Source organism: Zalophus californianus, chromosome 4, assembly GCF_009762305.2.
Source record: "Zalophus californianus isolate mZalCal1 chromosome 4, mZalCal1.pri.v2, whole genome shotgun sequence".
In the NCBI taxonomy this organism is placed as follows: domain Eukaryota; kingdom Metazoa; phylum Chordata; class Mammalia; order Carnivora; family Otariidae; genus Zalophus; species Zalophus californianus.
In genome coordinates, this window is record NC_045598.1 from 8,826,502 (window position 1) to 8,837,715 (window position 11,214).

General features: G+C 55.4%; 1 protein-coding gene across 1 annotated transcript; it reads right to left on the reverse strand.

Annotated features, from left to right (window-relative positions):
- Window positions 1–1,182: 1,182 nt before the first annotated feature.
- Window positions 1,183–7,285, reverse strand: KIAA2013 (KIAA2013 ortholog). Its single transcript, XM_027576642.2, has 3 exons — window positions 6,137–7,285; window positions 3,189–4,042; window positions 1,183–1,838 (listed from the first exon to the last, which is right to left on the reverse strand). The coding sequence occupies exons 1-3, from the start codon at window positions 7,167–7,169 to the stop codon at window positions 1,821–1,823; spliced, it is 1,905 nt and encodes a 634-aa protein (XP_027432443.2). The 5' UTR covers window positions 7,170–7,285; the 3' UTR covers window positions 1,183–1,820.
- Between the last annotated feature and the right edge of the window lie 3,929 nt (window positions 7,286–11,214).

Consider the following 11,214-nt stretch of genomic DNA (forward strand, 5'->3'; position numbering starts at 1 on the left):
GGTAAGTTGCCTTCCCCCCACCTGCAGTGGCCTGCCTCGTCTTTGGTCCCTCCTGCCCTCTGGGAACAGGGACAAGGTTCAGATGACACCTGGGAAGCTCCCCAGGGGGCGCCCACAGTGCAGGTTAGGGTTACTTGGTGAAACCTCGGTGCATCTGTCGGGAGAGGCGGGAGGCGTTACTGGCCGGCACAGCGCGGCCCCCCGCTGAGGCCGCCTGCATCCCCTCCCTGCGAGGGTGGTCCCTGCTCCCGGCAGACACCTGGCATTCTTGGGGCGGGCTGCTGATGCCATCGCTGAGGGGAGCAAAGGTCGCTCAGGGGAGGCAGGGGCCGCCAGAGGTGGGGGAGGGCGGTGACGGCGCCGCACCGCAGCCTGGCCTCCCGCAGCCTCCCCGCCCTCAAACCCCGATCGGATCTTCACCTCCTCCGGAGGCTGCCAGCCCACGGCCGCCCGCCAGTGGCAGCCCACCCGTGGACCGTCCCCAGCACGCGGCGAGCACTCGATGTTGTCCCTCCCAAGTCGTTTATTGAGATCGTAGGTTCCGGATTTCTCGGCAGCGGGTACACAGGTCTATTTTTACCGTTTGCGGCAACCTCCGGCAGGCCGCGTTCCAAGCTAAACAGAGGTGGGGGGGACTAGAGCTGGGACTGTTGTCCAGCAGCTGCCAGTTTTCACGTAAGGACTGCAGGGCACGCCACACCCTGAACCACACACCCAGCGGCGCCCCATGAGGCTCCTGCTCCCCTGAACGGGAAGGCCCGCCAAGGACTCGTGGGTGGACGAGGGGGCCGCCTCTGAGCTCTGCCCTGCCCAGCGCAGGAGGGGGAGGCATGTGGAGCCAGGGCGACTCATGATCGGGCTGGACATGCCTGGTCGCACTCTCTCCTGGCCTGCTGTTGTGGGTGACATTCAGATGGTGGCGAAGGAGACCAGGCTTCCCTGGTGAGTCGGGCTGTGGCCACCGTGGCCTTGGCCGGGCGACCCCGTGAGTCCCCACCCTGGCTGAGGGGCGAGGTGGCGGCCTCCACATCTTCTGAAGAGAATTAGAGACGGGAAAACAATTCGTGTCATCAGGGCAGGGCCAGGTGGCTGGCCCTTCTGCTTCAGACACTACCCCAAAAGCCTGATGACGGAGGAAGACCCCATGTCTCCGGGTTTCAACCACACACAGACCGGTCAAGGAAGTTTGAAAGAGATTTATTTAAAAACAGAACAAAAAAGAAGCTTTGGTATTTCAAAACCCGACAATCATCAATCACTAGAAAGTTAAAGACCTCCCCTAAAGGCCAGAAGTACAAAAGCACAGATCTCCCCAGGCTCATACCGGGGGATGAGCCGAGACCCGTGCCCCCTGCACAGGCGGGGCGGCGACGGGTGGAGATCACCTCCACGACTCACTGTCTCAAGGGGATGCGAAAGCCATCCAGCCAAATCTCAACAACAATAAATTAAAAATTCAGTCGAGAAAGAACACATTAAATTAGAAATAGAACACAATTTTTCCTAAACAAGTCTTTTCAAAAGAGGGTCTATATCCTGGGACAGAAGAAAGGGAGCAGAAGGAGTGAGTTCAATTTCAAGTATTTTCCATCTAGGTTCACTTTATTTTATTGAGTCGAAAGCTTACAAAAAGTCCACTGGCCCTCCCCTCCCGCTCCCTGATGCCGACTCCTGAACATCCACATGCGCTCTGCGTCACTGGTGTCCCCAACAAGGCACAAAAGGGTGGGTGCTTTCAAAGGCTCCCTTGTTCGTGCAGCAGGACTGTCAGTGCTGGGTGTCTTGTGCAGACGGGGCTGAAAGCAGGGCTGTTGGTGCGCTCAGACACTGGGATCTTCCTGTTGAATTAACAAAACAAGCTGTTATTCTTCACCACCAACCCCGTGGAAGCTACACGACTACCAGGGGGAGCAGGTGACAGAGATGACCCTGGTGGCCCCCCGCCCAGGCTCTGATCTGGCTCTGCAGGCGCTCCTGGCCCAGGGACGTGCGACAGCCACCGTGTAGTCCGTGGCCAGGACACCTCCGCAGGCTGGCGCGGTGTGCACTGGGCTCTGCTCTGCCGTGGCCCAGCTCGAGCCCGAGGAGATGGAGGGACAGCGGGGTAGCACCCCAAAATTAGGGGTTTGGCTCCTCCTCCCGATCAGGTGGGGAACCAAGGGCAGATGGGTATATGCCAGAAGCCCACCAAGCAGCAGGGAAAAGCAGCTTGCCTACTTCACAGAGGCTGTCAGACCCACGCAATGCAAATTTAGCACCTGTTCTATTAAAGCTCGGGAAGATTTCTTTCTCATCTGACTTTCCGTTTGTTCTTTAAGCTCGGAGCTCAGACCTGCTGCCCACCCTTCTCCCCCTCCCTCAGGATGAGCGCTACTTCTTCTCAACCTGGCCTCGGGCCAGAAACTAGAAACCAGAAGGCACGAAGCCCTCTGTGGAGGTAATGAGGCATCTCTCCTGAGTTGGCCCAGGCTCCTTAACTGCTGAGAGCACAGATCGAGACCTAATGTATCTCCCCACTCACTAGTCCGACAAGAAGAGAGGAGAGAAAGGGAAGCAAGCCCATTTCCCTCTGAGGGACTTTCTCCTGTGACTGCCAATAATGGACTCCCTTCTGTTCCCTCTCCCGGGAAACCCCGGCAGTGAGAAAGCACGGAGGGCTGGGTGGCAGGGCAGACGAGGCGGCCTCCCCGAGGCTGAGCCTGAGCCTCAAGACACATTCTAGCTGAGAGTACCACAGTGGCTATGCTCAAAGTCACGGCTTCCTGGGGGCAAAGAGGTTTCAGGACACAGGAGGGGAGGATCGTGCCCTGCGCTGACAAGATGACCCCCTTAGCAGGCCTCCAGCAATTGGCAGTGAACGGGCCCTCAGGGGTGAGGACAGGGGTCCCCTCCCTGCAGCTTGGACGGAGGCTCGGGTCAACGTAGAGGTTTGTTGCAATTATTTGTAAATGCTGAGATTTACTGGGGGAGGGAAGGGACTGTCCCTGGGAGGCCAGCAGACTCAGCTACCCACCACTGTCCCTTCCTGTGGTCTCCTCTTAGAACTCACTTTTTCGTATCCTCTCTAAACACACTCACTCCCCTCTATGTTGCGGGTGGAGGGTACTGGCTTAGAAGGGGACCCCAGTATGACCCGGGCCCTCCCCTGTGCTGGCCTCAGCACAGAACACAAGGCCGGGGCTTTATACCTTACTCCTGAAGAAGGGCTTGGCCCCAGGCCCACAGTACTCGTTGTAGATGAGCTTGAAGAGGAAGAGGTGGAAGAGGGTGATGAGGGAGGCCACGCTGAACCAGAAGAGGAAGGGCAGCCCAGGGTCCTGCTGGGCCATGTGCTCATCGTGGGCCAGGATGGCCTTGAGGTGCAGCGTGTGGCGCAGGTCCTGCAGGTGTGTGAGGTCGGTGGAGATGTAGAGCAGCGGCGTGATGGGCTGCGTCACCATGACCGGGAAGGTGTGGCCCTGGGGCGCCGAGGTCAGCTCCACAGGCTCCTCCAGGCAGCCCGCCTCGCACGCGTAGATCTTGACGGGCTGGCCGCGCGACTCCACGGACACATGCAGGTACGGCTTGCCCTCGGCGTCTGCGAGCACAGCCAGGTTGATGTGGTCGTTCTTGTAACGGATGCCGTGCAGGGCGTAGCTGTTGTGCAGCACGTCGGGGTCGGCCTGGAACTGGAGGTGGTTCTCGGTGAACTGCAGCCCCCCGAAGCTGAGCACCATGCCCTGCAGGATGCCTGGGGCGCCGACCCTCACCAGCCCCTTGCAGCCGCGCTTCTGCAAGGTCAGCCTCCACAGGTTGGAGAGCTGCAGGGTCTGCTGGACGGAGGCCAGGCGGCCCGGCCAGAGGTTCTCAGCGTGCATGGTGGCGTGGCCGCTGAAGCAGTGGTCTTCGTAGTTGAGCGTCGACTCCATCTGGTCGCGCTCCCGGTGGCTCAGGCTGGGGCTGAGCAGGGGGGCTGGTGAACAGGAGAGCATGTAGTACAGCGTCAGGTTCACGGTCAGGCCCGACGGGGTGTGGGCGTCCGTGATCTTCTTCATTTCCACGCCTGTAACGCCACAAAGGGTGCACGTTAAGGAGGAATGGCGTGGCCGGGAGGCTGAGGTCATGACATGAAGAGCAGCAGAGAATGAACCTCTGGCCCCTAGGGAGGCACGGGCAGCTCCAGTCTCCCCCGAGGGGAGAAAGTCATTCTGCCTGGCTCCCCCACATGACCAACTTGACCCTGTGGGCCGGAAACCTAAAATCCTGTTCGAAGCAGGGCCTCCTGCCAGCGCCCAGAAGAACACAGACGGGGCCAGGACATGGTGGCAGCTGAAAAGTCCAGCCCTCTGTGTCCACAAGACTCATCAGCGCCCTGGCCCGTCTCAGCCTGCTCCTTGCTAACATCTTTTTCCAGTCCTGTAGCTTTAAATAACATCTGAACACTCGATCTCCCACATCTGTATGAATTCTAGACTCAAACAGCTAACCGCCCATTGGCGGTGTCTCCACCCGGATGCCCGACAGGCATTTTGAACCTGACTCTTCCAGCCCCAGGCCAATCCTTCCCCAGCTTATCTCCGGACACTTGCTCAAGCCTTCCCCACACATTTAGAAGTCACCCTCAAATTCTCACGCCCCACGCCTAGTCCATGCAAAGTCCCGGTGGCACCACCTCCAAAAGTATCAGAAGCCGTCCACTTCGGTCTCTGCGGTCACAACTCTGGTCCCAGCCACCCTCCTCTTTCACCTGAGCTCCTGCAAAATGCTCCTACGGGGTCTCCGTGTCCCGCTTTCATCCCCTTTCATCCCCTCACAGTCGGTACTCTGCACACAGCAGCCAGAGGGAGCTTTAAAAACGTACAGCTCGTGGTGTCTGTGCTCTGTTTCCTATCCCATAGAGAATCAAAATCACCATCCTCATCAAGGTCTACAAGGCCCTTTCAGGGTCTGGCGATCACCCCCTCTCCCTTGCTCGGCCACACTGGCCTCAACCACACCTCCTCCTGCCTTAGGGCCTCTGACCTGCCGGCTCCCTCCACATCATCACTTGGCTGGTTTCTTGCTATTCAGGTCTTAGCTAAGTGCTTCCTCCTCGGAGAGGCCTCCCTGACAACTGGAGCTAAACAGAAGCCCCACCCCACCCTTCCCCTCACCCTGTCACCCTCCAACACGTACTTTTAACTTCACAGAACTTTTTATTCTAAAAAGTTTTCTTGCTTATTCATTCAGATTTTCACTTTTCTAGTGTCACCTTCCTCCTGCCCAGAATTTGAGCAAGCACCAAGAGAACGGGAACTTTGTTCTATTCACTTCTATGTATCCCTCGTATGCGGAGAACAGTCCCTGGCAAGATCCACTCAATACTTGCTGAGTGAATTAAAAACACGTTGAGCAACTAAGTATAAGGATTTAGACAACAAGCACCCTGGAACCCAAAATCTCTCTCTCATCTAGAACAGGATTTCCTTTACTGCAACAGTCAACGGGGGAAAGAAGCTTTCATTTGACCTGCCCATTCCAACTTGCTGGAGCAGAAGTTCCATTCCCTCCCAGTGAAAAGGTGCAGCCACTCTGGCCAAGGCACACTTCAGCCTAGCGAAAGTCCTGCCTTGGGGGCGCCTGGGACACATGACTCTTGATCTTGGGGTTGTGAGTTCAAGCCCCACGTTGGGCACAGAGTTCACTTAAAATAAAAGAAAAAAAAAAAGCCCATGCCTGTCACCAGCCAGACTGGGGGAACTGAGAACAAGAATCTGGGGACGGCCAGGGCTCTCTCTGCCTGTTGATTTATCCTTTAAAAACTGACCCCCACATCCATTCTCCAAATCAGTCCTCATCTACAAGAACAAGGAACAGTAAGACCTGTCCTTCACGCTCATTCTTTCATCAGACTCTCCCAAAAGTCCACTGAGGTCTGTGCTACTGTTATTACTGAACACAAGCCCATGGGGATCACTTAACTGGTCCAAGATCACACAAATACTAAGTGGTAGAGCAGAGAGAGTCAGCCCCAGGTCAATGGCCAAGCCCCGTGTAACCACCCCACTACTCCCCTTCAGTGTCACCTCCGTATATTTCAGCGGGGTATCTCCAGGGTGCACCGTGGACACCCTGGTGTAAAGTGTGGACTGGGGACCAAGAACTGGCCAGGCCTCACCTGGGCTGAAGAGCTGAGCCCAGAGGCGCTGGTGGTCCTGAAGTAGCTCAGCCGCTGGCATCTCCAAGAGCTCCAGCATTTCCTTTCGGGCCAAATCCTGGAGCACCGTGAACTCCTTGGCTGCTTTGCTTTTGAGCACCTGGGGGCTAATGGGGCCTGAAACATGCACCACCCACAACACTGTCTCGTCCAGCTGTGTCTTGGGAGCCACTTGGAGCCGGTTCACTAGCTTCTTGGCGGCCACCACCACCAGGTGCACCAGCCCCGTGGGAAAAGGCGGAGACCGGCCTGAGTAGAGGAGGAACTGATGGTCTCCCACCTTCTCCAGGGTACTGGTGAAGGCTCTGGGGGCCGGGCCGGCAGTGGGCCCCACAGTCTGCAGGGCGGCCACCCGCTCCGTGGGATTGTTGAGCTGGATACGCTGCAGATAGACGTGGGGTCGGCCCCGGTGCGCCAGAAAGTCCTCTTGCAGCAGCACGCAGTCGCGGCCGGATCCTGTGACCAGGCCGGAGGCCGAGGCGGGCCCGGGGACGGCGGCCGCAGGGCCGGGGCCCGAGGTCCCCAGCTGCAGGCAACGCACTCGGCGCAGCAGCCCCTCACGCAGCAGCAGCACCGACTCTCCCGCTTCGGAGAGGGCACTGAGCGGGCGTAGCTGCACGAAGGGCACGAAGTCCGGCGCCACGGCGGGCTCTCGTTCTCCAGGAGTCACCCACAGCCGGTTGGCGGCCACGTCCAGTGCCAGGAAGCCGTTGGCCACCAGGGCCGGCACTCCAGGGCCCAGCGGGACAGCCTCGCCGCGCTCCCGTAGGCCGCGCCAGGCGCGGGTGGCCCCCTCCAGGCAGGCAGAGGGCTCGGCGGCGCCCGGCTCGCCGCGGGCCCAGGGCAGCAGGTGCAGGCCGCCCGCGGCCCGCCGCGCCCCGGAGCCGGCGAACCACAGAAGCAGCAGCAAGAGGCCGAGCAGGCAGAGTAGGCGGCGGGCCCAGCTGCTCGATAGGAGTCCCGGCAGCCCCTTAAGCCGCTGCTGCAGCCACATCGGGCCACCAGGCGCGGCGCGGGGGCGGCCGCCGGGCCCGCCGCCCAGCCCACCGGCCCGGCCGCCCGCGCCTCACTCCCCGGCCCGGACCGCGGCGCCCACTCCGGCCCCCGCCGCAGCCGCCGCAGCAGCAGCAGCCTCCGCCGCTTCCTCCTCCTTCTCGGTTGCCCCCGGCCGTCAAACAGCACCGGCCGTCAAGCACTGCCGGGTCTTTTGCGACAAGCGGGAAAGGAGGGGGCGGAGGGAAGAGGCAGGGGTGGGCCAGAGATGAGGGGGCGGAGCCACGATGACGACGCGGCGGGAGCCGCGGGGGCTGGACGGTAGGATCCCGGGCTGGTAGAGCGAAGTCCCAGGGAGGGCTGGGGTCTGGGGGAGGGGTGGGGGAGTGGAAGTATCCAACTCACTTATAAAAAAAAAAAATACTGAGTCAGCCAAACCGAACACGTGTTGGGCTCCCTTTGCTACTGATGGATTCAACAGCCCTAAGAGTGGAAAAAAATTAAAAAGGAAACTTTTCTGTAAAAATGACGATCCTCCCTGCAAAAAAATTTAGTATAGATAAGAAAGGAGGAAAGAAAGAAAGAAAGAAAAGAAAGAAAGAAAGAAAGAAAAAACGAAAGAAAGAAAAAGACCACTGTAAACTAGACTTTTTAGGAAATATTTTGTTGACAACTCTTCCAGACCTGTCTGGCTGCATGTACAGTATATGGAGACACGAATCCCACCCAGGACTGTCCATTTCTCTACCATACCAAGTCGTCTTCTTGATGTCACCCTGAGTTTTAACTTATTAAATGACATAAGACACTAAAGTCTCATTATTTGAAAATGCCTTTAAATTGTGAATCATCAATGCAAAAGAGAAATTTTGCTTTGTTTCTGGGGAAAAAATTCAACACAAGCACAGGGGCGGACAATGGGGAGATTGTTTCCATTTTGGTTTCAGGACATTCCAAAACCAGACAGTGCTTCCCAGTTGTTGAAAATTAAACGGTCATTTGAGGCGGCTTCCTGTGGGCTGTGAGCAGGCACTGGTATGTTTGCTGAGTTGGGGTGCCAGCATCCTGTGAGAAGGTACCTGTCCAGGTGATCCTACAGGATGCTCACTTATTTTTTTTTCAAGGTTATTATCAAAGCATAAACACAATTTTTTAAAACATTTTATTTATTTTTTTAGTAATCTCTATACCCAACGTGGGGCATAAACTCCCTACCCCGAGATCAAGAGTCACATGCTCTTACGACGGAGCCAGCCAGGCACCCCCGTAAATACACTTCTTAATTCCCACCTGGTTCACAAACCCCACAGAATATGTTCATGGAGGTGCAGGAATCCATGACCTACCGTTAGAAAGACAGGCTCTATCCAACCCCCTTGGGAAGGCAGAAGTCTTCGGGTGGCACAGTGTGGTGAGAACAAAGGACCAGGCTTGATTCTGACTGTGAAATGGGGATGACAAGAGAATCTGCCTCTCATGTTTTTGAGGAATAAATAAGTTAATGCAAGCAAGGAATGTAAGGTGCATGACACATAGTGAATGTTCAGTAAATGTAAACCCACATAATTATATTTGTTATTACAATCAACTGTGTAATAGACATATACCTTGGCTCACTTACGTGAATGTTTCAGGGGGAGCAATTCCTAGAAGCAGATTCCTGGGTCAAAGGGAAGCCTCATTATTTGTGCTCTTCACTCCCTTGCCACTCTACCTACCCTCCTCTGCCCCCCTCCACCCCTAAGCAGGGGAATCACAGCCCAGGGTCAGCAACAGAGCCACAACAAAGCCAGGGGTCAAGAGCACAGAGGACCCTGGCCTCAGGCTCTCTGGGCTTTGAATCTTGGCCTTACCCCTTGCTAGTAAGTCAGCTGACTTCCCTGGGCCTCAGTTTCTCCATCCATAACGTGGGGATTATAAAAGAGAGTAGGCTTACTCTCAGACTTCAGTGCCACGGGCATGTGATACATTTAGCCATTCACCATTTTTTACCCATTAAGAGTGCTAAGGAGGTGAAGGGTGACGTTGTCCCCTCTCCTGACCCCAGTTATTCTGTTCCTCTCTCTAGACGCAACCACCGCTATTTTCCATTCACAGAAATTGTAGCATGTAATATACACTTGTATCTCTCTATTTTCACTTAACGGAACAGCTTGGAAATCCTATCGTTATTGTTATTAAAGGGGCTAAGTGCCAGTGGGACTAGCTGAGGGCCGGCGGGCAGCTGGATGTGGCGGAGGCCAGCACCCTTCCCTGGCTCAGGCTCAGCAAAGGAAATGGATAAAAGAAGGAAAGTGAGAAAAGCACCCCCACCCCTTGGCACCAGACAACTGCCCTCCGGGCCAGCCATCCTTTCTGCAGCTTCCCAGGAAACCAGAGTCCTGCGCCTTTAACTGTTCACAACACGTGCAGCACGTACCAGCTGTAACATCTGGGCAGCAGACACGGCTGGTTAAGGAGACAGGCTCTCCTTCTGGATGAAGTTTGTACCAGGTTCAAGTTCCAGCAATTTGGCAAAGGGAGCAGGAAAGAGATACGGAAGGAACGGAAGGCAGGCTTCGCCTGGGTGAATCCTTTCTTCAGGGAAGGCCGGCAGCCCCCCAGATGGATTGCCTCTCCTGAGTTACACTGACTCTGGGCACGTGGACCACGGGAACCCCAAGGCCCAAGGATTTTTTCTGTCCACAGTACCTGACCATAGAGGTTCTCCTTGGATCCCAGCAAATGGAAAGTTCGAGTGGGTTCTAAAGCCGCTTCCCTTACCAGGCTCCTGCATCAGCTGTGTGACGTTGAGCAGGTTGCTTCGCTTCTCTGGGCCTCAGTTTCCTTATTTCACAAATAGGGGCACTACTGCCCAACTCACAGGGCTGTTGTGAACATAGAGTGAGAAAGAGCTTTGGTGAAAATTGAGCCAGCCAACATGTGCTCATTCTCCACCCCTCTGCTCATCCCTCCATTTCCTTCTCGAAGGATCTGGAATTTCAGTCTGCATCCTCCTGAATTCAAAAACATCCGGTGGATTCTGGCACCAAATCCTGTCTCCAGCTGCACAGACTCCCCACCCTGGGTCGCAGTTGGGAGACAGAAGACCTGGATTGCACTCAACGCCTCTTCACTTTACTTGCCTTGTGACCTTGAGCTTGCTGCTGGGTCCCTCTGAGCTCACTTTTACCATCTGTACAGAGTAAATCTCGGTACAATGAGATGATCGCCAACAGTCCCAGGGATTCTATCTTCTAAAAATAACATGGGTTGGTTTTGTTTGGATTGTACAAATAGGATATATTAATTGCAAAAAAATTGTAAAAACAATGAAAAATATAAATAAAATAAAACTACCAGGAAATCATATGTGCAATATATAATATATAATTATAGACATATACAATCCCACAACCCGGAAAAAATCACTGCAAACATTTTCCTGTCATTTGCTTTTAGCGCTGTCTCAATTGTATCCACGAGAGGATATTTTTTTACTGAGTGGGGTCATAGAGTATGTCCTTGTTTTCCACTTAGCAAATTGGTAGAGGATTTCCCTTGCTGAAACAGTCTGATTTCTCTTTACCCCAGCACCTAGGCATGGCCTATTCTGCACTGTTCATTAACACCTATGACATGACCCCTCCCTCCACCCTTTGTCCCCCAGGGGTTGGGGGAAGGGAGCCCTTGCCCACCCAGAGTTGCACCCACCACGCATGCCTCTTGGAGCCGAATCTGCTTGAAGGAGGCTCCCAGATCTGTCGGAGGGCCTCTTCCAAGGAAGGGAGGATGCTTTTCTTTTCCCAGAGTTGGATGCCCCTAGCTGACTTCTGCTCCAGGAGCCCTTGTTCTAAGAAACCCTTGAGCTGTTTGTTGGGCTTTGAAGACCCACCTCGGTGAAAAGCCACTAAACTTCCTTCCTTGCTTGCTTTCATTCATTCATTCATTCATTCACTTACTTAACAGGGCGACCTCAAGAGCAAGACCTTCCTTGGCTCAGAGGTTCTGTTTGCCACCCAGGGACAAAAAGGCGGATGAAGTGATTTCCTTTTTTGGTAGAAGGT

Excerpts from the sequence above, each read along its gene's own strand:
- KIAA2013 (XM_027576642.2), bottom strand. The coding sequence starts at position 7,169 with ATGTGGCTGCAGCAGCGGCTTAAGGGGCTGCCGGGACTCCTATCGAGC. Across the intron at positions 4,043-6,136 it reads GGCTCAGCTCTTCAGCCCAG|GCGTGGAAATGAAGAAGATC; the intron begins GTGAGGCCTGGC and ends GTGGCGTTACAG.